The 27176-nt window shown below is 43.0% G+C and overlaps 1 protein-coding gene across 1 annotated transcript; it reads right to left on the bottom strand.

Annotated features, from left to right (window-relative positions):
- Positions 1–1170: 1170 nt before the first annotated feature.
- On the bottom strand, positions 1171–26220 carry SLC5A8 (solute carrier family 5 member 8). Its single transcript, XM_065647296.1, has 15 exons — positions 25888–26220; positions 23742–23807; positions 21215–21266; positions 19583–19650; positions 18550–18704; positions 17044–17184; positions 12998–13127; positions 11207–11295; positions 9775–9887; positions 8388–8455; positions 8006–8092; positions 6782–6975; positions 4546–4649; positions 2742–2831; positions 1171–1286 (listed from the first exon to the last, which is right to left on the bottom strand). Exons 1-15 carry the CDS (start codon positions 26218–26220, stop codon positions 1171–1173), a joined length of 1806 nt encoding a protein of 601 aa, XP_065503368.1.
- Between the last annotated feature and the right edge of the window lie 956 nt (positions 26221–27176).

Here is a 27176-nt window from a genome sequence, read left to right as displayed (position 1 = left end):
ACAAGCCACCCCATGCCCTGCAGCCCTGGAGAAGCCTTCACTAAATGACACCCTCTGCGATCCCTTCCCCGTTGTGGGGGATTGTGCAGGGGAGTCTGCCTGCCTGCCAGAACACACGATGTGCTCTTGCCTGGTCTGGACCAACCTTGAACGCAAATCCCCAGAGTGACAACAGGGACCGCATGAACCCAAATGGCTACATGAGGTTTCAGCTCACAGCTCCACAGATAACAGCAGTGGCAGCTGCAGATGCAGCCTTTCCTCTTGGCCAGTACAGCAGACAGGCCCTTCTTTGTGCATTAATGTCTCTGCAGCACTATGCCAGCCTAGGCCAGCATGCAGGGCATGAAATAGAAGACTACTGTGTTTCTGCTATATGGCATTGAATAAAAAGCCCAAATAGTTCATTTCCTTCATGAGGACCAGCTCTGCGACGGCAAGACAGGACAGAAGAGGGAGACGGGGTGTGAAGGGAAGGATATCACTGATTCTTGCCTCCATCCACCACCAAAGACACTCTCGTAGCTTCTAGCAGCAGGCACAGAGGAGGAGATGCAGGTAACCAGGGAACAAGTGGCTTAATACAGATAAATATATATATATGACAAAACGAGCAAAATAAATACACTCTCAGGATCAGTTCTACAAAGGAACCAGATGGCACTAAATAATAGCCTGTACTAAAAAAAGACCCACTGTTTCTTGCAATCTGATAAGGTCCTGGAGCCCTAATCTCTTCATGCTTTCAATGCCTTAAAAGAAAATAGAAAAACAAAAACAAAACAAAACAAAACAAAAAAACAACCAAAAAACCCAGCTATGTCTGGGGGAACAGCGCTCTTACCAAATAAAAAACTTACTCTGAGAGTGAACTGAGATTAAAAGCAGATATTTTCCAGGAGGCTCAAGAATATCTGACAAATATTTCACATAGAAACATTGCCTTAAGCCCTGTCACCAAGATCCAGAGTGAGAGAGGGAGTGAGGAAGTGCAAGAAAGACTTGATTCCTTCCTTGACTAATGTCAAGGTCATGCAAGGGTGACAGTGCCATGTAGCTCACCAGATGCTGGCCCATGACACCAGCAGGGCTGGTAACTGACCCAGCACAGGAATGTCAACAGTACTTCACGTGAACAAAACTGTCCTCGTGGGCTGATATGGCCCCATGTCATATATGAAGGCCATTGGCTTTGTTGTCATTGTTTGCAACATCCATTTCAATGTGGCTGAAAGCAGGGTTGTCAGTTCCTTCAGCTGCCGTGGTAAACGATTTCCATTTCAACACTTCCACTTTCTCCGGCTAAAAAAAAAAGGAAAAAAAAAAGAAGAAGACAAAAGCACAAAAGCAGAGTCAGGCCTGACATACAGGATACCTTTGCAGGAAAACATGTGTTGGTTGCTCACAGTACATAGTCATTCATTGCAGTAGCTGGTATTTTTCTAGAGGCATGGAAAGTTTCTTATTGCAAAAGTACTAGTTGTGTAAAATGTTCTTGTCACATCAACTGTTCTTGTCCTGCAAAGTGTCTAAAGCATTTTTGGGTGTGCAAAGTTCTAATTGCTGTTTTCATGTCTAGTGATCTGTCACCACCAGGTCCTTGAGCTATTGTCTCCCACCCATGGTCCTTGACTCATCTTTGGCATGAAGAGCAGATTAACATGCATCATTGCTTGGATGTTCCATCTCTGTTAAACATAATGAGATGTTGAGTTCTTCATGTGCAGGAAATTGCTCAGTTCCCCCTCATTTTGTTTTCTCAATAGCTTTCTGGATTATTTGTGATGCCAACCACTTGTTATCCAGCACCTAGCTGCATGACCAGGCAGACACTTGTTTCTGACTCCAGGCATAAAACAGCCTGGCTGTGGACATTAGCTTCCATGTAGGTTATTTTTTATCAGAAGACTTCAGGAATTAAATTCCCAGACAGTGAAAACAGATGTTGGCCCACTAAACACAGTGAATAACAATAACTGGATAGCCCTGACACAGGCAAATAGAGTTACAATAGTATTGTAAAAATCCCTTTCTCTCCTCAGTGTTCATATCCAGAAGCTGAAATACATGAGATCATACTAAAAGAAGTCGTCATCGTGGGGAAAATCATTTTGCAAACTGGACCATCTCAAAGGTGTGATCATTGCCTGTACTGCAGCACCTGAAAAGCACTGAACAATGCTGAGCTTGAATGTTCGGCACACTGATGATACTGATTGAAAAGTGACTATAGTTTAATTAGGAAAAAAAAAAATCCCCTACATTCTCCCTTCTAAGGGATGTTATTACTCAATAAGGTCTCCCCTTTTTTTATATCTTAGAGAGGGAGCTAGGCAACAGATACACTGACTAGAAATGTTTTCTCTCAAACAGTAGCTGAAGTTGCAAAAAAATTCAGACTTTAGAGAACACGTTTACAAACAAAAAAAGCTTTGCTGAGTCCAAAGTGTGCCTTGGGCCCGCTTCCAAGACACTAGTGAGGGAGTATTTTGGCAGAAACCTGGAGAACAACTGTCCCTTGTCTCAGCTTCCGCTCTGTTGTTCACTGAAGTCAAGCTCTGGCCAAACACAGATTCCCTGCCTGTGCCAGCTGGTTTACTCCTACCTGCCTTGTGCCCTGCTACTGCCTTAAAGCAGTCGTATCAGGTGCTATTCATCCTGGTGAGGAAAATAAGCCAGGGACTGTTTGTCTTTGTCCCCAGGAGGAAAGACTGATTTAAATCAGAGATGCATAATTACACTTACTGTCTCGGATTTAGACCACGAGAAGTTGGATAGGAAATCTTCCTTGGTCAGCAGGAATTTACGATCTGTGTTCTGCTTTAGTCCTCCTGCAAAATAAGCAGGCTTCAATCAGCCACATTTCCACAAGCAAATAAATGATGTGTCACAGCCCAGCTATGGGCATCAGGCCAGGTGAGCAGGACAGAGCCATGCAGCAAAAGCCATCAAGCAATCACAGGCCTTAGGGATCATTTTCTTACAACAATGGATAAGCTGCACCTCTCAAAATAAAAAACGATCCTCAAGGTCTATTTGAAATGCCTTGGCCGTTTCCAGGAGTTTCCTACATACTCCTCAGATATCTGCATTGTGTAAAAAACACTGAGACATTCACCCAAAAAGGACGAATCCTATACAGCGATATCTGGAACCATCCTGCCAGTCCAGGAGCTGTGGTACTGAGGCTGCCATGGAGTCTGAGCCTCAGCTCCCTGTCAGCAAGAGTCCCATCTCCACAATCACCAGCAATTTTCATAGTGAGTTATTTAAGGGCAGCCCCAAGGTGAGGCGATGAGACTTAATGAGATGTTTGGGCATTTTTAAGTCAGGAAAGATTAACTGTTCTTGTGGGGGAATGTGCGTGGGAAAGAAAGAAGATGTAGATGCTGGGAATCAGCTCTGATTGCCACTCGAGGCTTAAATGAGATCTTGCTCCACAAAAGGCAGGGTAATGTTGTGGTTGGTTTAGTTCTTTTGGGTTTCTGTTTGTTTGGCTGATGATTTTTCATCTATATTTACTGAGCTGCCCCGTTTTCACACTTTGCTTCATGGCCCGTGGATGACCTGATCCCAGCCTGGTAAGAGGCAAAATTTGTGTACAAGTGCATCACTGTAGCAATGGAATGAGCTTGTGATGGGAAAAAAGGGGGGAGCAAATCCTCTAGAAACTCACAAAGAAAAGAAAATGGTAGAAGTATAACTTGTGCTTATTAGTTGCAAGGCACAGGGAAGCTAATAGAAGTGAGTTCTTCTGCTGGATTTGGAGTTCCATAGTCCAGAAGCAGGTCATATTAACAGATCTGAAATCCAACAGCCTCAAAGAGGAGGGCTGTCATAGGAGTCTGGCTGGGCATACTGGGGAAAGCTGTGAGAGCAGCTGCTTTTGTGCTATTTCTGCCACATGAGGTGGATGACAGGTGCACTTTGCACCTCACCTAGATGCAAGAATAGTGAGAGGCCATAGGCTGGAAGTGAAGCCCTTGCTCTTACCCATGGGGTGCCGCTTTTTGTCCCTTGCACAGGAGCAAACTGAGACAGAAGCTAACGTAGCCATGCACAGGATTTGCAGCTCTTGAGTACGTGCTTGGGGAATGTGGCAAAAAGCATGCACTGTACAGGTGCAGACAATAACCCCTGAGAGCTCTGAACTCACTCAAAATACAACTGCTTTTGTCCTCTAGAAGCATGGGTGTATCTCCTTGCTTGGAGTTGTTGCCATGTTCAGGGACAAGCCTGAAATCCCCAGCCCCTGCTGGCATCTAAGAAAATAGGAAAGACAGATGACTTATTTTTCTTTTGCCCCTCAGGTTAAAAAGCTACTGAAAGTTCTTTCTTCTTAGAAATCTGAAGCAACCTTTGCTGTGAGCAGAATCCAAGAGTAGAGATGCAGAAGGACTGACGGGAGGAAATGAGAGTTAGAATGGTAACCTTTATACGTTTGCAATAGGGTCACTGGCACTTCCTGTGGCAATGACAGCTCTCTGGTCAACTTAGTTTGAAAGAGGTCTAAGATGCATTAAATCACAGCTCTGGAACTAGTACCTGTTAGGAGGCTGATAATTATTCCCACAGCTACTGTGGTAAGCGTCCCAAGTGTGCTGAAGTAGAGATAAGACAAGGAATACCAATTGTCTGCCAGGGCAGGCCTGAAAAAGACCAGAAAATGTGTTAATCTCTGCTTTCATATTCCAAGAAACCTGAAAACATTGTCTGTTTTAAGATAGAGTATAAATATGGAGTTACTTCTAAATGATGTGACCCGGTTACTCTTGATCTACTTCTGTACAATAAAATGTGCACTGAAAATCTATTAAAATTTGCAGGACCAGTTCCTTCACAAGAGAGGAGACTAGTCAGTACAGTGAGGCAACTCATAGGACAGAGCAGGTAAAACAGGACAGTCCTGTGTCTCCTATGAATCTAGCGCACAGCTGAGCACTCTGGCTATCCAGATGAAGGGATAACTTCTGTAGAAGGGGGTCATTATTTAAAGGAGCAGATTAAAAAAAAAAAAATCAGCCATGTGCAGCTCTAAACATCCAGAAACAATAGGGTAACTGTCACACCTGAGGTTACACATTATTTTGTTTTCCCTGACAATGTGCTCTGTTGCAACAGTTGCTTTCCCACATCCATGAGCAATGCTGGACGTCTCATGTGAGAGAAACTGGATGTTCAGAACCCATGTGTGTACCTAGGGTATCTGTTGGTTGTACAGTGCTCTAAGGTGTAAGGACTGGGAATCGCTAGGAACATGCTTGTTCAGCTTCTTTCTATTCCTCCTGTTCCCCATATTGTCATTCATAACCGCTACACTTAATTGTGATTGTCCAAAGTAAGACATACAGTAACTGCCAAGGGGAGAAAATCCCTTCTATTTTGCCTGTTATATGGATTATGCCCTCTTCTGAGTTTCCTAAATAGAACTATTTCTGCATAGACAAGGTGTCGTAGGTGGCACTGTTAAACTGGCGAATTGCCCTTTAACAGCCTACTCCTTTAATTCATGTGACAGACTGTGCAAGTTAATCTAATAACTATAAATCTTATATTTTCTTTAACCCCGTGGTTCCTGGTAAGGCATATCCAAGCCTTTAGACTCAAATATTGAACTGAAGCTTTTCAGTTCAATAGGAAGATTCAATATATTCGATATATTCATCGACGACTTGGATGAGGGAATTGAGTGCACTATCAGCAAGTTTGCTGATGACACCAAGCTGGGAGGAGTGGCTGACACGCCAGAGGGCTGTGCTGCCATCCAGCAAGATCTGGACAGGCTGGAGAGTTGGGCAGGGAAAAATTTAATGAAATATAACAAGGGGAAATGTAGAGTCTTACATCTGGGCAGGAACAACCCCAGGTTCCAGTATAGGTTGGGGAATGACCTATTAGAGAGCAGTGTAGGGGAAAGGGACCTGGGGGTCCTGGTGGACAGCAGGATGACCATGAGCCAGCACTGTGCCCTTGTGGCCAGGAAGGCCAATGGCATCCTGGGGTGTATTAGAAGGGGGGTGGTTAGTAGGTCGAGAGAGGTTCTCCTTCCACTCTACTCTGCCCTGGTGAGACCTCATCTGGAATATTGTGTTCAGTTCTGGGCCCCTCAGTTCAAGAAGGACAGGGAACTGCTGGAGAGAGTCCAGCGCAGGGCCACAAAGATGATTAAGGGAGTGGAGCATCTCCCTTATGAGGAAAGGCTGAGGGAGCTGGGTCTCTTTAGCTTGGAGAAGAGGAGACTGAGGGGTGACCTCATTAATGTTGATAAATATATAAAGGGTGGGTGTCACAAGGATGGAGCCAGGCTCTTCTCGGTGACAACCAACAGTAAGACAAGGGGTAATGGGTTCAAGCTGGAACACCAGAGGTTCCATTTAAATTTGAGAAGAAACTTCTTCTCAGTGAGGGTGATGGAGCCTGGAACAGGCTGCCCAGGGAGGTTGTGGAGTCTTCTTCTCTGGAGACATACAAAACCTGCCTGGACGCCTTCCTGTGTAACCTCACCTAAGTGTTCCTGCTCTGGCAGGGGGATTGGACTAGATGATTTTTTGAGGTCCCTTCCAATCCCTAACATTCTGTGATTCTGTGATTCTGTGAAGATTCACTCTGACTTCTGGGAAAACTCAGACAAACTTCACTCTGACAAGAAAAAAAGAAAGAGAGAAAACTGCTTCATCTTAAACAGCCTTGTAGGTAAACCAGGGAAGGATGCTAGGCAGATATTCGTGTTGCATTAAAACAAATACTTGCTTTGTTGATTGCACATTATGAACTTGTATACCTCTCTGCAGTTGGTGTGTTGAAGACTGTTGTTAATGGATTTGCTGTTGATGTCCAATTTACTGAGGATATATTACAGCCTGCAGTTGAGAGATACAGTGGCTTGGTCCTCTCTGGGAGCGGAGGATAAATCTGAGATCCAATTCCAACCCAAAGTGAAATAACAAAGCCACTGACAAGACCCACAAATGCACCCTGCAAAACAGAAAATGAAACTTGTATTTACATGAAAAGCAAAAAGATATTGGGGGAAAAATATATTAAAACCATCTAGACAACTGAAAAAACAGTCAAGACAATCTAAACTGTAGGCTCCATAGCAAAAATTAAATACAGCTGGGGAGAGCTAGGGAGTTTACTTCATTTGCTTTTTTGGGAAACGCAGAATTTACTCGCAGCTCCTGAGTGTACCACTTTTTGTTTTGCCACTATGCCTTTACAGTGGAAGGATAGCTTTGGGCTTCATGGTATATGGGAAAATATTGCTTTGAGGCCCTCCTTGAACAAATACAGAAGCATTTTTTCCTTTTTCTCATGTGATCTGTTTTTGCAAAAATCTCTTCTCCTTCAGGGTGAGTGTTGGGGTTTTTTTTTGGCTGACAGCTAGTAGGTTTTTTTTTTTGGTTGGTTGGTTTTGTATATACAAAAAAATTGCAACTGCAAAGAGGTAAAGGTTAGTGATTAGTGAACCTTACTAAACAGCAATCCTGTCAGATTAACCCAAAATTCAACAAATCCATTTTTTGATGGAATAGGCTTTTCCTCTGGAAATGATAATTTCATGATCCTGAAGCACACTGAGAACACTCCAATTCAGTCTGCAAGTGCTTGGGCCCCATTTTCCCAGCCTGAACCTTTTTTGCTCAGACAAGTCAGCATCCTCTGAGTTTACTGGTTGTTCAGCTACCTCTCAGACACATTGTTCCTTGCTTTTAAAACTGTTTTTTCCAGAAATTGTTGCCAGAGTTTGATTTTTATTCAGATTATTTTTCCTCCTCAGGTCATATAAATATCTTCATGGGATGGAAATTCAAGTTCCTATGCAGACCTGTTCATCACTTCCTTGGGATAAGAAGGAAAGGGAGCAAGGGGAAATGTCCTCTTGGAAAGTATCAAGGCCATCTCCCTTGCTGCCCAACACAAAATTATTGAAGGGAGAGGTGGAAGGAGATGACCCAAATTATCAATGAATTTTTGACCCACAGGGCTTTAGACTTCTACTTACAATTCCATTTGCAAAGGAGCAGAGGATTCCCAAGGCAAACAGTCCTAAAAGGGGGCCACCGACCATGCCAAAAATGCTGAGTGCTGCCTGTGGAAGGAAGAGAGTCTGCTGTCAGGTGCTGTGCAAGACAGTTAAAGCCTCCAACACAGCAAGAAGGAAAGATGTTGAGAAGGAATTTATGAGGTTTATAACTGATGTGTACTCAGCTGGCAGGACTTGTTACAGTCACATGGATGCTTAGAGTGCAGGCTGAGCCATGGGCTGTTTGAAACCAGTAACTAACAAAGAATAAAAACTCATCTCACAATGGTATCCAGCAATTATTTTCTTATATAATTCATTCTGGGTCATTCAACATGGGCATGAAAAGGCTGACACCTACCTGCAACAAGGCTCCCAGGAGAGATGCCACTGCAGCCATAGCTATGCAGACTCCACCATAAAAGAGGCCTGTGTGGGAAAGGCAGAATGATGCATGAATCTGCCAAAGTTTGAAAATCAGTAATGGAAATGTTTTTATCTAACCCAGATTGGCCCCTGACATCTACGAAACAAACATGCTTTCATGCTATTAGGATCTGTTTTTTTTCCTAAGAGAGCCTGAATTGGCCAGGTTTCCTTTTAAGAGAAGATCATGCAAACTTGAGAAAATCCTCTTCCTGTGTATCACTAAAAATGAGTTAATAAATGGATTAATCATGGTGGCAATACCACACGTATCATTTGTATTTCTCGGCTAATCTCCTGTGGTATAGTTCTTATTTTGAGGAAATTATTTTTGCTTCTCATTCTAAAGTCTTCGGAGCAAGAAAGTAAATGGTGGCAGATCACTGGGAGCTGGCACCATGACAAAGAACATCCTGGATCATGAGGATGTAGTGTCTCTTTCCAGGACCTGTAACACTGGCTTGTTTTTTCCACCTCCACCCCTGTTGAGTTTCACTGCACAAGCAATAGGTTAATCCCACTGTCTAATGCGATAAATCAGGCAACTCATGATAATACCAACAACAATTTTGGTATAAACATTGTTTGCAATAATGTTTAAGAAACTGTTCTCACATTAAAATATTTAATACGTGTCACCTGCCACCAGTTTGCTGTGCTCACTGGTATGGGCTATGACACGTTGGGACTGTGGTTTTTCTATGCTTACTACAAACACTGTCTTGGGCTACACATGCAGCTGGTCACAGAAAGTACAAGTAGCAGAGACAGCAATTGCACTTCAAAGATTTAAAGCATTTGTTCAGCCCAGTTCTGACCCTCTTCTTTGACCTACATTAAACGGAGGAGCTAAAAAGACTGAGGGTCTGAGAGCATATCAGAGAAGACGTGAAGTTTCTCATTCTCTGGAATGTTATTGGGACACAATGCCATTGTTCACATATCACTGGGTTCAAAAGGTTTGTTACAAAATCGTTTCCTATGCTTCTCATTTTTGACAGATGAAAGAAAAATAACAGCTGTTCCAGTCTAAGACATTTGGCTTTGTAGTATTGCAAATCAACATTGAATAAAGATGCAGTGCATCTTTATTGCTTAAGGATCAAATGAGATGGCCTTTTTTTTCCTTATGCTCACTCAAAATAGCTTGTCCCCCATTCTGTGTAAAACCTACACGGCTGATCTCATCTCACTCAAGTATTGCACCATTGTAGTCCCATTGGTGTGAGTGCACTTACTCCTGACTTACACTGCCATAAGCGAGATCTGAATCGAGCCCTCACTTTGTAAAGCAAAAGAGAAGAGATATTTTCTAGGCATACTCATCCCCATGGAAATCCATGACAACTTCTTTTCAGAGAGGGATCTGAAGTACGGCTTAATGAGGTCTTCAACAGTCACGGCAGCCAGAGCATTGATGCTGGAGGACACTGTACTACAGAAGGCAAGATTTATACATTTTTTTTATCTTAGAAGCTGAAATCATAGATAACAGATGGGTTATTAGAAGAGAGAAACTGCCACTGTCTAGAACAGTGTCAGAAAACTGATGTAACTGATGTATTGGTTGAAATAAATTATTTCAGGTGCTGCTGTTAATAGCTTACAAAAATAGTTTAACATAATGCTCTTAGTGAGGATAAGGCAAATCTTGATGAAAACTTAGGCCTGGAGAAGTCAATGAAAATATCTATTTCATGTTGCTAAGCTGTAAACATGACTGGTATACATGATACCTTCACAAGTGATCTACACAGTAAATACCTGGATATGTAATATTCCTACATGCAGTTAACTGATCACTTTGATACAGTCTCAGAGAAGAATTTAGATAATCTAATTATACTCATCTTAAAACTAGGCGTCTAGTCCAAACTGAACTACTGCAGGCTCCTTACAGGGTCAGAGAAACCAGCACCGATAAGGCACAAACTGAGCCAGGTGATCTTGTGCCTACATGTGCCCTGCTCCCACAAGCCACCAGCTTTTCCTCAGCGAGTGAAAAACAAATATCTTGGCTGTTCCCTCTACTTATGTAGCTACAAGTACTCAGAAATAAAATAAAATTTAAAAATTCTGCTGTTGCATCCTTTAGTTTCCTCATTTTTATCTGCTTGCTATTGTCCAGAGCCTTCCCCAAGAGAAGTGATTTTTCCTAAAAGATGTTCCTTGGGAAAGATGAACAAAACACTCCCCACTATGGGATAGAAGGGAATTAATTTGCCTCTTTCAGTAAAAACATATAGTGATTGTTGCTTGCGTGGGTTTCATTCAAGAAAACTGGAAGTCCAGGAACTCTTCTGTCAACAAGGCTCTAAAGAGCAGGGATGAGGAAAGAGAGATAGCTTTAAATTTAGGCAGGTTTGAAACTGGAAAATTGAGAATGAGCAGTAGGAAATTCCCCCAAACTGTAGCTATTTTGTGTAACCACTCATTTATAATACTTAAAAATTCCTATAGCAGAGGAGCTTTAAAAGCACAGAGAGGAAGCCTTGTTAGTGTTGTACATCGTGCAGCTGTTTCCTCACACAGGCAGTAGGGAACTCGGAACAGCTTCGAGTCTTTGGACCTCAGATCACCACTGTTTAAAACTATGGATTTTTAAGGTGCATTATCAAAGAGCTATAGTGCTTTTTTTTTTTTTTTAAGAACAAACATTAGCTAAACAAAGAAATGAAATGCAAAAATTCTAGTATAAATGCAACTTTATCTCTAAAAAAAAAAACCAAAAAATGTTCCAAATTATTAAATTACCTTAATGTTCCACTGTAGGCACTAGCCACAAAAAGTCCTGGTACTCCTGGATAATCCTTGAGAATATCCAGCACTAGGTATGGCATTAGCTGAAAAATTCAGAGAGTAGGAAATATTACTATCTTGCCCTAATTTTTCCTTTTTTCACTGAATTATTTTTGTTATAGCCTTCTCACTGGCATTCTGCCCAGCTGTTCTAATTTTGAACATCCCGTCTTGCACTATTTATTGGTTTTCTACAGAGAAAACCAATCCTAAAACATCCACTCAAGATACAGCAGAGTTTGTTTAGACCACCTAGCAAAGATGAACATATAGCCATACTGTCAGGCTTGATTTGCGGTGAGGATGCTATAGGATACTAGCACTGGGCAGCAGGTGTTGTACATCCCTCTGTTGGGTGTGGGTGCCACAGCAGATGCTTATGTCTGTTGTTGACTCCACAAAAAAGGTTTTTAGATCCAGTCCAGTAACCTCAGGGTACCTGAGAGCAATTTCCTTGTTGGAAACCATGTGTCATTTGTTGACCTTTGCAAGATTTGAGTACTAGAAACTTAATTTCCTTTGAGTTTCCACCTTAGCTTTCTGTATCTCATTTTATTCTACCCTTAAAGACCAGGTGATCCTGCCTCTGGTACTCTGTTGTCCATGCTCTTCTCCTGGCTTTCCAGCTATTGTCTGTGGGGCATTGTCCACAGCCTATGATTATCCCAGGCATAAACATACAAAACAAAAAAACAAAACAAAAAAAAGTCTATGCGCTCCCAGAGCTCTTGTTTCTCAGGTAAATCTCTTGCTTGGGGCAGAGGCTGCTGTTGTTTACAAAGTGATTTCTCCATGGGACGGTACAACACGGTTTGATCACCCAGCTCTCCTCTGAAGGAGAGAAGGATGCACCCTCACTAGCAAAGAACTGCCTGCTGGCAGCCCTCTTCCAGGTGTATGCTTTGGGCGTAACTATGTTTTGTGTCCGGAAAGGCCTTTGCCTCCCTTTGCACAGGGAGGTTTATGTGGGGTGATACAAAGCAGCTCACCAGAGCCCTCAGTCCCTCGCACAGGCACCGTTGCTTCTCTGAAGCCTTGTTTCACACAATCCTGGTACTCTCAGGCCCATTTTGGGTGAAAAACCCCGAATACAGGCAGAAGTGGGTGGACCGAGTGCTCTCCGCATTACTGCTCTCCCTGCCACCCTCCTTACCTGGCACTGAGAGACCAGCAGCACTGGGACAGCTGGGGGACACTGGGACTTAACAGTGCTGAGGACAGGTCTGCTCCTTTCTCCAGGGTATCCCTTCCACCATGGTCTCAGCTTAATCCCTCAGTGTTACAGACCGTTCTGATATGGGACTCAGCCACGTCATTACTCTCAACCCCTTGGCTCTTAGAATCATAGAATCATTTTGGTTGGAAGAGAACACTAAGATCGAGTCCAACCATAACCTAACTCTAGCACTAAACCATGTCCTTAAATCCTCATCTAAATGCCTTTTAAACACCTCCAGGGATGGTGACTCCCCCACTTCCCTGGGCAACCTGTTCCACTGCCTGACAACCCTTTCCATGAAGAATTTTTTCCTAATATCCAATCTAAACCTCCCCTGGCGCAACTTGAGGGTATTTCCTCTCGTCCTATCACTTGCTGCTTAGGAGAAGAGACCAACACCCTCCATGCTACAACCTCCTTGTAGAGAGCAATAAAGTCTTCCCTCTCTTGAACCGTCCCCATCTGTCTATAATGGCTGCAGAGAGAGGATGTCCCTGCACCACTTTCCCAGACACACAGAGCCCTACCTGGTCAAATGCCGACACCTGCTTTGATGTCCACGGGTCACAGTCCTTGTAAATAGAGTAGAGGGCCAGGCCACAGAGTGCTGCGCAGGCCAGTATCGCCCAGAGACCCACCAGGTTGATGTAGAGAGACCTGCACCAACACACACAGAAACACCATGTCAGAGCTCGATGTCCCACAAGACCCCTCCGGGAGCAAGCCAGTGCCAGCACTGAGGGGACCTTCGAGTCGCTGGCTGCCCACTGGAAAGGGAGTCACAATACAGCTCCCAGCATTTCACCCAGTGTGAGATGACATTTTTAAATATATGAATTTCACATCTGGTTTTAGTGGTACAGTCTGAGTGCCCATCCCCTGACAAAGTCTGCTCAGGAGACGATGGGAGCGATATGACAATTCCCACATTTCATCATATGTACATTGCAGGCAGCTGGCAAGAAGATGCTCTTCTCCCCTTGCCACACCCTGTGGTAAAGACAAAGCCTGGACAGATTTGTAAGGCGGGGTGCCCCAGATCAAAGTGTGGGGTGCCTTTCAGTCAGCACCAGCACTCCTTTGCCTCTGGAGTTGCAGCGCCATGCTTACACAACGCTGGAGGTGCCCTTGTAAAGCAATTTCCTCCTGGGACATACTCTGTGGGAGGCAGCAATGAGGTGCTGTGACCTGGTCTGGAGCCACCTACAACTGCCATCTCCAGAGAGCAGAGGGTTGCCACTGACCCCAGGGCTTCTCCTTTAGTAACTAAACAGCATGGAGCCTGGTATGGTCCAGTAACCTCATCGCCTCCCTACGTTCTAATGGGAGCTTCAGGTAATGCTGAGAGCAGAAACACTTTTTTATCAGGCATTAATGCTACTTTTGCCACACAGAACAGGCAGCCTTTATTGGCAGTGAAAAACAAATTGTCATCGCCCAGTGAGAATGTTCCCTTCCACCTAACTATCTGATCTTCTCAAACGTGTCTCAGCTCTTGATGACTCCTGGGTCACAAAGTTCTTCTAACCTAGGATGGTCAGTTCAAGCAAACACACCCAGTGTGACCTTGGCCTTGAAAAACAGCATTCCTTGCCAGCAGCTGCTTCCTGGTTATCTGTGTACCATCGGCCCATGGCAATTTAACTGTCTGACAGATCATATACCCTGGACCTGTGCCAACAGCTAAGACCTCCACTGGGAGGACCTTTTGTTTCTGTGCAAACATATCCATGCTTGCAATGCTTCAGGAAGCTTTTTAGTGTTGTCACTTCCCAAGAAGGTAAGGGGCACCACCCTTCGGAGTGCTCTAGAGAACCATCAGGATGAATGAAGAAGTAAACCTGACTGTATCCGCCTTGTTAGGCATTGAAATGGACATTTTCAGAAAGGCGTAACATGGATTAACTGGTTGAACTATCAGTTGCATATTCTAGAAAAATTATTGGCAAGCACAATATAAACTCTTAAAAAAGACCTATATTAAAAAAAAAGCTGATTTACACATAGTAGGAGAAACTCTGCATTTACACTTTGTATTTGCAATTAGGGATGGTCTAAACACAGAACAGCAGCAGTTTGAATTTCTCTCAAGACTAATTCAGTAAAAATGAAGTAGTCCTTTTCTTATAGATGCTTACATATTGGCTGGATGTTTTGCATTCATTTAGCTGAAGCTGTTCCTGCATTGGCTTAATCTACCTTGATATAACCTCATTTAGCACAAAATTTAACCAATGAGTTAAATCAATACAAACCTTTTGAACAGATGTAATAGCAGTATTAGCCTGTAGTAAAGATTAGAAAGTCAAGAGAAATACATGGAAGCAAAAGAAATTGTTTCTCCGAGTCCAGCAATTCTTGTTTTTAAACTGCGCCAATGTTTGACAGTGAAAAGAAAGCTGATTTTTTTTTTTTCTTCTGATTTACATCCCAGCTTATGGTACACCCTATGACTAAGCACTGGAGTATAATAATTGTAGCACTACTGGAAGGAGGTGTTCACATCAATTCTGGGTGATTAACATGGGGTGGAGTTTGGGTGAAGCAGGCAGTATGACTGCACAAGGTTTATTTTCTGTTGTTTATTTAAGGCTGGCTCTAAAATTTTGGCACTGAAACACGCCAGATGATGACCTTGAAAGGAATGCAGAGAAAAATGTGTTAGTATCCCATCCTTTTCTGAAAATGTAGCTCTCCTGCTTTGAGTGCCTGTTATTGCTCATATATGAGCATTGTGTTCAATTTGCCTAGTTATGGTTTGAGTGCTTCTACCTACTGGTGTGTTTCTTGAGTGGGGTGAAATCCTTTCCCAAAGCCTGAGAAAGTTCCTACACTTGTGCCGCTGTTAAAGGCCTTCTTAAAAACTGCAAGTTGGGCTTTATGAAGGAATTATTTTCTCAGCTCTGATTTGTTGTTGTGCTGTCTCTTATAAAGCCTTACAGCAAATGCCACAGGGGTACAAAACTCTATTACTTTGACCTGATGACATTTTACACATGTACAGGTTAAATGGCAATAAGAATGGCAGGCCACCAATGTGACCTGCCAGATGTGTCTAATTACATTTGCAAATGAACTAGATAATCACCACAGAATGGCAGTGCTTATAGTTGCAACAAGCTGCAACCACTATACAAAATGATTTCTCCATGCAGGAGAAATTCCCAGCATGAGCAAGGCACAAGCAAGATGCCATGGAGTCCAGCCACCCATGCCAGCAAGAGAGAACTCCACCGATTAAGGATGTGCCACCACTAATACGGTATGAGGGCAAACCCCTCCAGAACCAGATAGCCTCCAGCCCTGGTCAAAGCTTCTGCAACAGTCAGAAAACCTGCCCAGAAGCTCCCACGGTGCCACATTCCCCTTGGCCACACTCTGCTTCTAGGACACCCTGGAGGCGTCCCTCCTTACAGAGAGGGTAGGGAAGGTGTGAGAGAGGAGCACAGCCCTAAGCAGAGATGGTGCTCAGGATGAACAGTCTCACTGGCAGGCAAATCTGGCACAACGTACATGGCTGATTTCATATACGCAATCATGCCAGGCAGCGTTACAGATGTGGGACGTACCTCCTGCCTCTGCCGTGCCAAGAACCTGGAACCCAGCCACGTGCCAGAAATTGTGGAGAAGCCACATGGTGTGTTGGAGATGCGGCTGATGACGAGCATCAGCTCATTCCTGTCTGCAGCGTAAATGGCTCAGAAGTAGTTTTTCTTTATTGCCATAACCAAAATATTTCCATTCTCAACTGTGCATGATTTTGTGGGTATTTTGCTGACTTTATGAAGTAAAAGCCTTCATAACACTCCTTCTCTGTATGTCACTGTATTATAGAATTTATAGGGACTATAGCTATGATGTGCATGTATAGATTTCTCCTATAAATGAGCTCACAAATAATTCTTAAATCCTGAGTTGTGAACTACTGGGATGATACTAAAGACAAAGGTAAGACAATAGAGTTAGTATTAATATACACTCCATTCTAGAGTAAAAGCTGATCAGAAATGTTTAAATTCAAGTAAAACAGAACTCTCTGACAGTTTGCGTAGTGAATTCCTAAAAAGAAAGTCATTATTTTTATGAAAATAAAATACATGATTCCTCAGCAATTTTATCAGTGGATAAAACATTCCTGCATTTTCTCATGCCAATACTCATTGGTATGGAAAAATCTTTTAGTCTTTACTTATGCAAAATTCCCACAAGATGATTTAGGTTTAGTAGAGTAGCAATTCAAGATGCTGTCTTGATATGGCTTCAGCACAAGTACTATATTATGTGGTCTTTAGGTTGCATATAAACTTAATACAGATATTTGTATGCAAGAATACTGGCACAGTGAAACATTTTGGCACAAAGTTCAATATTACATCAATTATATGTAATTCAAATACCAGTATTTATTGTGCTGATTTATCTTCTATCTGGTCCACAAAACAGAAAGCAAAAATTATTACCCTTTACATATGTGTTTTGTATAGACAAAAAACATTTCCTTAAAAAAAATCTCCCTTATAGATTACAGGCACTGCTAAATTCAGACATTAAAAGTTACTGTAGGCAGACTTACATTTTTGCGTGGAACCTGCTTTTGCATGCAATGTATCTCTGTACTTGAGACTGGTTGACCCCATATATGCCAGTCCATGTGAAGGTGCCACCTATAACAATTGTCCAGAAGGTGTGCCTTTGCAGAGGATTGGGGTTAAAGCTACAATCAGAGGGAAAAGAGCAAACAAATTCAGAATATGAAAATCTCCCCGTTATGATAATACCTTAATAGCTATAAGGAAAAATTTCCTTGTACTTGTTCTATTAATAATACACGCTCTTTTAATTCAGACACATGAAACTTTCAGATACGTGAAATCTGAATTCAGAGAACAAATTTAAAACTCAAAGCTGAAACCCTGATCTAGTGAAACACTCTAATCTGTCCAAAGGTGAAGCCTAACTGATTTATTTGCCTATAAACTACAGTCTTATGTAAAGCTGTATGATGCCTGTGACTGTTGAGATGAAATGATGCTCCAGTAAAAAAGTCTAATATGCTTGCGTATGTAGAGGGACATAAGTCTGACACCAACAAAGGTGTGTTTGCAGCCCAGCCTTTATGAACAGAGCCTCTGTAAAACATTGTTCCGGTTTAGCTCTAAGTGAATAACAGATTTCGAATGGCCATAAATATATGCTTTTAAAATCATGCTTTAATATAGCAATAAATTATATGTACCTGCATGAACAATGTAATATTATTTCACCTGTTACATGCCTTTATCCCTTTTCTTTTCCCATCTGTGAACTCTATGATTGGGGGAAGAGGCAATGCAGTACAACCACTGCAAATCAGCCAAACAGATTGAAAAAATGACCATTCACAAGAAGAAAAAAAATTACCCACAGATGAATTATTTACTGAAAAACTTAGTAAAGAATTTTACGGAACAACCTGATGAGTATTGTGAACTGATAGGATAAAAGGTAATAGGTGTCGCACTAAACTTTCACTAATAGCACTGGGTGAAGTTTCTCATCAGAAGTACAACAACTTAAAAAAAAAAAAAAAAAGCTTAAAGTATTTTTTGATTCAACACTGTTAGAATAAATATTCATGACCTTGCAAAATGATAATTTAAGCCTATGATTAGTTACAATAATAGAGGGTAGAATACTATTAAAACCACTTTTAATTTTTCTTTCAGGGAAAAGAAAAATGTTTTTCTTTTTCACACTAGATAAAAACTATTATTTTCCCAGTTGTTTTCGTTCAGTAGTTGAAATGCCAAATCAGCTGTTTGCAAATTATAAGTGTAAATATGATTGTCCTCTCCAATTCGCCATTTCACTTTCCTTAAAACACCTACTTGACAAAGTAAAACGGTTTTTCTCTTTACAGGATTTTGCATGGTGTAAAGCCTAAAAATTATCCCTCAAACTAGGTAATCTTGTTTAAAAATATATAAAAATTAGGTCACAATTCCTCCTCCTCCTTCAGTAGCAATTTAATTTCACAGTTAGTCACATGGGGTCTATTTGTAGGAATAAAGAGGCACATTATCTGCAAGTACAAACTCACTCCCAGAAGTTTAATCTTCCTCCATGGTAGGAATCATTTACAATGCGTCCAATTCCCTCCTGAACCACCACAGCTTGTATAATCATAGATGAAAATCCAGCGACCATGATTCCAACCTGGAAAACATCTGTCCACACCACTGCCTTCAGACCACCCTGCATGAGGAACAGCACATATCAGGGACTACAGGGCAGCAGCGCTCTTGCTTTGCACTCACATTCAACTAAGATAAATGTTACTGTATGTATTATGCATGCAGATGAATTTAATCTTCTTTAAAAGAATTAATTTTGTACCGGAGTGTTTAGGAATTGCACCCTGGAACCCATTCAGGACCTCCTGGCCCTTTCTTGAAGTGCACTATATTTACTTTGGCCACACAGATAGTTTAATCCAGTATTTCTTCATCACACAACCTGATTCAGAAGTTTGTATCAAAAGATAAATTGGCAGATAGAGATAAATTGGCAGACAGTGCTCATCTTACATATGTACAGTACCATTAACTTCAGAAGGCATACCATTCAGATGAATAAAAAAAACCATTATTTAATCCAACATATACAAATAAATTTGTCACTGAGGTTACATTTAATAATTTCTAGACACTTGGTCAATTAACACTAATCTGAAGACCCATCTGTTCATGTAGCGTTTGTTATTTTCAGTGGCTCTATTCAATAACAGACAGGGCTACTATAGTTGCAGCAAGTAGGTGCTTGACAGATTCCACAGCTAAACCCTACTGTATCAGAATTAAAATCACAGGAGGATTTTTAGGAAGGGAAGTCTATCTTTTTGCTGTTCCTTCAGCAACAACAGAAGTTTGAATGAATCAAACCAGAAAAGGTTGGAGTGACATCGTGGCAACCTTTGCATCCAGAGAAGTCCCTGGGTGAACACGGCTACAGCTACACTGTGAAATGTACTCCCATGGGGTAACCCAGTTATTAGCCTACTTTACAATAAATTCCATGTTTTATGTGAATGGTGAAAAGAACAAAGATTTTTCTCAGCCGAAGGACCCACGTACCAGTGTGCAGTAGAAAGTGCAGACCACGCCGGTCGCCACCACTGCACCCCACAAGTCGAAGCCGGTGACTGAAAAAGAGTGAAACGTGTGAATGAGGCACTGGGGACAAAAATCTGAAGGTCAATTTTTCACCCCAATCTGATTGCTGAAAAAAAACCCAGAAGTAAGTCAAATGCAAAAGTAGGTGGTAATAAAAAATGACAATGAAAAGACTTGCATGCCTAAACCAGAGGATTCACCCTAACCAAGTTCTAAAAATGAAACAGTTGTTACAGATATTGGAAACTGCTAAGCAGTTAGATATATCCCAGGATCATCTTTAATGTGAATGCTGCCAAACAATATATCCAGTATGTTTGTAGGCCCCAAGTGAGGAAAGTTTTAAAATACATGTCCTTCCTTGAAGCGCCTGGGTAATCCCACAGAGTCTTTAGGTGGGGATTTGAGCAGGTAAATAGCATGGGGATGCTCCACAGAGGCAAGGTGGTTCACGCATGGTCTGGAAGAAATGTGTCAGACTAAAAGCCTTTCTTTTATTCTTCTTCCTTTTAGGGAAACATGACAGGTTGTCTATACCAGACAACATGGTGCTGTGGTTGACATACGAGCTGTCACTGCCTCAGCTTGGCAGGCTCACGTGCTGCCAGGCAGGGCACAGGGGCCTCCCAAATAGAGAGCTCAGGCTAATGAGGAACACTGCAATGAAACTACTGAAAATCACTGCTTCTAGCTGGGAGCCAGCTAGGTAATAGCTTGATTTCAGATGTATTTCCAGGGCAAATATAAACATCAAGGATATAAAAGCTGTGGGAGACCAATGAAGATAGTGTTGGGTTTTTTCTTCCTTTTTGTTCAATGAACAAGCCGGGAAAAAAAAAAAAAAAGGTAACAAACAGAAAAATTGTGATTTTCATCCTGGCCAAAATCATTAGTATTTATTTGCATTTTGTTATTGCCTTTTCTTGCCAAGTGGACAAATTAATTGTATCAGATTAAAAGTTTAATTTGGCTCCACATAAAGGCTTTTTTTCCCCTTTAAAAATAAATGTGGCTCGTTTTCAAAGCAAAGAGTCATTTTGAAGTAGAAAATGGAAATCTTTCATTTTGTAAATATCGAAACAAAGACCTTAAGTTCAAGATCTCTTTGCTGTTGATTTGTTTTTCCTGGCAAAGTGATAGGCTGAGTTAAACAGCTCCACACAGCCCCAAACCATATTTACAGAACTTCTGCCTGGCCCTTCTCTTAAAGAAGAGCACTTGACCAGGGGAATTAAATGTGTACTTAGTCTCTCCATTGCCTTCAAAATTTACTAAAGTCTTCTTAGCTTTTCTGAATGTAGCCATGATCTAAGGATATTGCATGAGAGGTAGAATAAATGAGAGCAGATTTTCCCCTCAAACCTCTTCTATATATAATTCCTTATAGGTAGAGATTAAGGGACTAGGATTGCAACTGGGAGGCCTTCTATCACAGTTCCCATCAGGACCAACACAAATCTTGGAAGACTTCACAGTCAATCTTTGAGCTACTATGTATCTTTAGGTGTCATTACCAAAATAAAAGCATACCAGTACTATATGCAGAAAAAAATGTAACATAATAGAAGAACAGTTGCAGTACACTCATCTTACCTTGATTTAGTGCCAAAGCCGGAGCATAAATGACAATACCAGTGTATAAAGTCTAGAAGGGGAAAAGGGATATAAAATCAAAAGAAATGTAAATTCCTGGGAAAGGTGATAGCTTTCTGAGATGGTTTCTCTTCAAGTATTTATGCAGTCTATGTTTCCTAAATTCGTAACAGTTGAGAAATAATTCAAATTGTTAGAAAACGAATGTCTGAGACTAACCAGCACTGCAGTCTCACAGCCTAGTGTTCTTAAAACAAATACCAGAGACTCTTGAATACTAAATCCCTCTTCGGCTTCTCTTGGCTTCTATAATTAACTTGTTTTATTGCTATAAAACTGCAATCATATGGCAGAAACAAGAGCAAAGGGAATTTGAAGAGGTTTACAAACAGTTTGCCAGGGAAACCATTACAATTTATTTTCTCAATCTTGGGATTGATATGCCTCTCAGTATGCAACTATAATGCATGTGAGTAAGAACAGAAACACAGCATTAGCTAGTCATCATGGATAGCATTGTAAGGAATTACGCTCCTATAAGATGAAGCCATGCATGAACGTTCACAGATTTCTACTTTCACCCAATACACTAAAGATATAGACAAATCAAGGCCATGCTTCTTTTTATGCAGCCCAGGATAGGACTGGCTTTCTGGGCCGCAAGTGCACATTGCCGGCTCATATCGAATTTTTCATCCACCAGTATCCCCAAGTCCTTCTCTGCAGGGCAGCTCTTAATCTATTTATCCCTCAGTCTGCACTGATACTGGGGAACTTTGTTGTTCAGCTACTGTTGAACTTCATGAGTTTCACATGAGCTCACTCCTCAAGCCTGTCATAGTCCCTCTGGATGGCATCCCTTCCCTCTAGAATATCAGCTGCACTACTCAGCTTGGTGTCATCTGCAAACTTGCTGAGGGTGCACTCAATACCACTACCTATGTCATTAATGAAGATATTAAATAGTATTGGTCCCATTATGGACCCTTGAGGGACATCGCTTGGTACTGGTTTCCATTGGGATATTGAGTTTTTGACTGCAACACTTCGGCTGCAACCATCCCTCCAATTCCTTATCCATATAATAGTCCATTCATCAAATACATCTCTCTCCAGTCCTACTCATTCAGGGAGTCAGTATGAGAAAGTGGCTTTCTCATACACAGTGAACAAGTGCCAGAAGCTTTGAACCATCAGAAATTAAAATTTGTCACAAGTATGATCACATTTTTGTGTAAATTAAAACAGGACTGATGATACGATCTTTCCACTTCTTCAGCGGTTTTTCAGGTTGTATTACTACATATCTTTTTTTTCCCTCTTCTTCTTCTAAACATACGCCAATATTCACAGAACAGTTAAAATTGCACTATTAAAATCTTGAGGGGATTTCCTTTCCTCTCTATTCTTTTCATTATTCAGGTTGTTAGTGCTTGGCACAGAAAGACACCTACAGAGCTTTAGTTAATTACCTTGGGCATATATTTAAGTTCTATAGAATTGTTTTTCTGATCTTCGCAAGAAAAGATTATACTTGGCTTGTTCCGACTTATGCAACTGTAATGTCTTCATATTTGCTGGTGAAACGGTGTCAGGATTCATGCATGCCAGCACTCTACTTTTCCCATGGGCTTCTGTATCTATTACCTAAATGCCAGCTAAGCAGCACTGTTCAAACAAGTAATTAGCACTGCATTGACCACCATCTCATTGGTACAAGTGTGACTGTCTTGTAACTCCTGGTGTGTCTTAAAAATACAAAAAGGGTGAAAAAGCATATAACTTGAAAAGTTTTCTGAATGTATATTCATTCTGGCCTTGAATTCCCCAAAAATTCCACTTCAAAACTGTGAAAAGAACACATTTTTGTTTCTGGTGCATTTGTTACACACTCACTGTGCATTTAAAAGTTGTCTCATACTGACTCACTGAATGGGCTGGATACAGCAAACTGCACCAACAATATTTGCAGGGACTGCTTTAGTTTAACATTCCCCAAGGCAGTAATTTGCTACTTCTTGGTTTGCAGACACCAAGTTTTTTTCCAGTGGTGGTGGTACAAACCCTTGTGCAGCAAATGGCAGCTCCTGACAGCTTGTTTTGTCACTTTTCACAGACCCTTGAGAATTAGTCGGACTCCCAGAATCCATGGAGCGAAGGATGAAACCTGCTGCTGTAGATAATTGGGGCATGTTTATGTTTTGAACCCATTGTGGGTTTCTTGAGCAGGCAGGCAACCGCTGCTCTTCACACTGCTATCCTGCAGTGAAGGGTCGCCCGTCTCTTGGCATGGTGCTGATGCCAAGTGACTGCTCTGGGTGCTCAACAATGCAGGCAGAGACCAAAGGGGCAGGTAGCTCAGCATCCATTCCCTACCTCATTGCAGAAAGAGCTTTGTTTCTCCCACGCCCAGCCACCCATGCACTGTGGTAGCCTCATCAACCATTCAGCAAAAACATCCAGTTACACTAAGCTGAAGAATGCTGGTGGCTATGAGGCCTATGGAACAGCTTTGAGATTTACTTGCCGTTTGTATAATGAAGAGGACTGTTCCACAGAGGCGCAGGTATTTATTAAATCGAAGCTCTAAATACTGCAAAAGAGAAGAAAAAAACAAAGGTTTGTATTGAAACTTGGTACTATTGATAGGACTAGAGTGAAGTGATGATCAATACAGAAAGAGCATAAAGTTTTTGACATTTTCATGACTGGCCAAAACTCCTAGCATCACCTTGATTAGTATGTCTTTCAACTTGATATTTCTTTACAAACCTCACCACTGGGTAATGACAAACAACCAAGTGAAGTAGACGTAAACTAGTCAGTATGTGACGGAGTCTGTAGAATGGGAACTGGTGCTACTCAGCTGCCCCAAGGCACTCAATGGACAAGGAGCTGTGCCCCGTGACCTGGCAAAGACCAGCAGGTATTCATGCAGAATCACTCAATACCCTGAGCTGGAAGAGACCCACAAGGATCAAGTCCAACTCTTGACTTCGTACAGGGCAACTTAAAAGTTCACAATGACGTACCAGCAAACAACAGAACCCACTTGTGCTGTGAAATCAGAGAGAAAAAGAAAACATTACAGCTATTCCTAAGCTTGAGTTGATTTGGAAACTCTGGCACTATGTGTGTCCATCTGAACTGTTGTGAGAGGGGGCAGAAGGTTTTCAATGGTCATTGGCTTCCTCCCATGGTAATCTCACCTTCTACACTGCCAAAGTGGAAAACTGGCATTTTGCAAAACAGGAATCCTCACTTTTCTATCTAGCCTGGGACATCACAACCTCTGAATGAGTTTGTCATGCTGCAGGGCAGATTTCTTTACCCCATCTGTCCTAACAACGCTCTAGAGTGTGTGGTTGCAATAATGGGATCTCTTCTGCCTGCCAATCTGTGAACAGTAAAACACTGAGGTCTCTCAAAGTGCTCACATGTGAACTGAGCATTTAAAACACGATTTGTGAGCATGTCCACACAAGGAAGCAGTGCTGAACCCTTGGACAGACAACAAAAAGTTGTTTAATCTCTGAACCCTGTCCATAAATAGAAGATATATCTTTTATAAGTGCATTTAACCCCAAGATTATCAGTGAGTTTCCAGTCAGAGCTGTAAGCCTTTATTTAAAAGAGTTCTATTCTAAGTATCATCATAACTGACAGTCCAAAGATTAGTAGTTTAAAACACACTGGAAGCCACCAGAGATTTCTGTTGGTGAATTCTTATCTAAATCTACCAACAGAGACCTTGTTTCCAGCCTCCAGTGCTACAACACTCCTGTTCAGTGTAATAAAATGCAGCAAAGTAGTTAGCCAAGGACTTTCACCTGCACCGATGTCCCTTTCCCAACGTCCTCTGTGAAAAGAGCAATTTGCCTCCAAATCTGCAGCTAGGAACTATCTCCATGCAGGACAATAAACAGGTCACACAGACCTAAATCAGAAGAAAGTCCTGGCCAGATGCTTCCTCACCCCAAAATAGTCAGACTCATTCTCTGATATGTCCCACCACCCCAGATGTCTCTGCGCTGCTAGCTATAGTTTTAACTTACGTGCTGAGCTGAAGACCAGCTCAGCAATATTTTGGCAGAAGTAAACTCTTGCAGACACAGAGCACTTGCTGACCTCCCTGTATAAGCATGATGGAAAAGACATTCACTGGTGTGAACAGCCTCAGGTGGAAAGGGTGCCTCTCCCGAATCTCTAGGAACAGCACAAACATAAACTCTGCCAGAGAGAGACTTCTGTGGCAGCACCTGAGCTTTGAAACCTATCTGGATGTGAGAACTCTGGTTCCTACGTTAGACGCTCCTGCATTCTGCTTGTGGTACATTAACTACAAATCATCAACGACATGTCACTATCCAAGCTGCATGAGGATTAATCAACCTCTTAAACTGAGTATTTGGAGTGAGGAAACAGATCTGGCACAGTGCACAGCTCTTGAGTCAAGACAGCAGGACTGAGCATCTCCTCTCTGCAGAGGCGGTGTGGGCAGACTTGGGGACAGAGCAGGTTGCAGCCTGCCTTTGGGAGTGTGGAGATATGGAGCAGCACGGAGTGCAGGGGGACTTGGAGGAAGAGACTGAGGGGAGACATGTAAAAAACAGGCATGAGAAGTCCCCCAGCTCCCTGAAGGTTGTGGAAAGGCTCCTTCTACTCCACCTTACCTCATAGGTGCTGGTAATGCCCAGCTTGTAGAAGACGGGCAGGAAGATCTCGGCACTGCACAGCACCACCAGACCATAGGTGATGGCAAAGATGCAGAAGATGGCACCATAGCGGTAGATCTCAGCAGGGGTGCCCAACACGGTGACAGCTGACATGAAGCTGGCGGTGAGGGAGAGCGCAACAGGGAGGGCGTTCATGCTGCGGCCTGCCATGAGGAAGTCCTTGGATGTCTTCTGGCCCCCTCCCGCAAAGGCATAGTAGACACCGATGACGGCTGAGACCAGCAGCATGGCCGCAAAGACCACATAGTCCCAGACAACGAAGCGCCCCATGCTAGTGGAGGGACTTGCCCTTGGAGCCAAGGATCTGCCCCAGAATCAGAGAGGGAGCTGCTGTCCTCGCAGGGCTGGCACAGGAGGAAGGAGATGGGGACAGGAGCAGGCGGGGGTGCCGCGATACCGTGCGCCCCGCCGGGGCAGGTGAGGAGCGGAGCAGTGATCCCCGCCGGGGCAGGCGCGGAGCGGTGCGGTACTGTGCGCCCCGCCGGGCCAGGTGAGAAGCGCTGCGGTGTCTCCGCCTGTGGGTCTCCGGGGGGGCGGACGCAGCCTCGCCGGGAGCGGCGGTGCGAGTGCCGGAGCCGGGGCGGCGGGCGGGCCTTATACGGTCCCGGTGCCCGCTCCTCCCCGCGGCGGTGAGCGCCCCCGCGGAGCGGGAAGGGGCGGTGATCCTGGCGGCGCGGCCACAGCCGGGTCATCCCGGGCTATTGCCGCCCGCCCCGTCCCTCCGGGCCCCGCGGCGCCGAGGCTGGCGGGATGGCCCCACTGCTCGATCTGCCAGTTATGCATTTCAGGTGATATTTCTTTGCATCAGCGGAGAAAATATAGTCAATCCTCCATGGCAAATGAAGAACGACTCGCACGTTTGCAAGCAGGCAGCTATCATATGCATCTTCCTTGTTCCTACTGCGTGAGCTCTTCACTGCTGTCAGTGCCATCCCCGCCGGGCTCCCAGCCGGGAGTTTGCACACCCAGAAGTGCGTTTGCATGCACTACACACGGCGTGCAATGTTTGCCAGCAAGGATTTTTAACATCTCTCCTCTCTCTAGATGCTGCTCTTCCATATATGTGTATTTTTATTCCCCAGGCTTCATCTCGCTGCAAGAGCTGATGTGGCCACAGCCAGGGGGCCGGCGAGCACCCCCAGCCCTGCGCCTTTACTCAGCACCCAGCAGGCCTTCAGCAACCGAGGAACTAGCACTGCCTCTCCCCACCAGCAGCGGAATATATT

The sequence above is a fragment of the Caloenas nicobarica genome, chromosome 1, assembly GCF_036013445.1.
Source record: "Caloenas nicobarica isolate bCalNic1 chromosome 1, bCalNic1.hap1, whole genome shotgun sequence".
In the NCBI taxonomy this organism is placed as follows: Eukaryota; Metazoa; Chordata; class Aves; order Columbiformes; family Columbidae; genus Caloenas; species Caloenas nicobarica.
The sequence above is the reverse complement of the archived record's forward strand: the minus strand, read 5'-3'. Positions and strand labels throughout refer to the sequence as shown.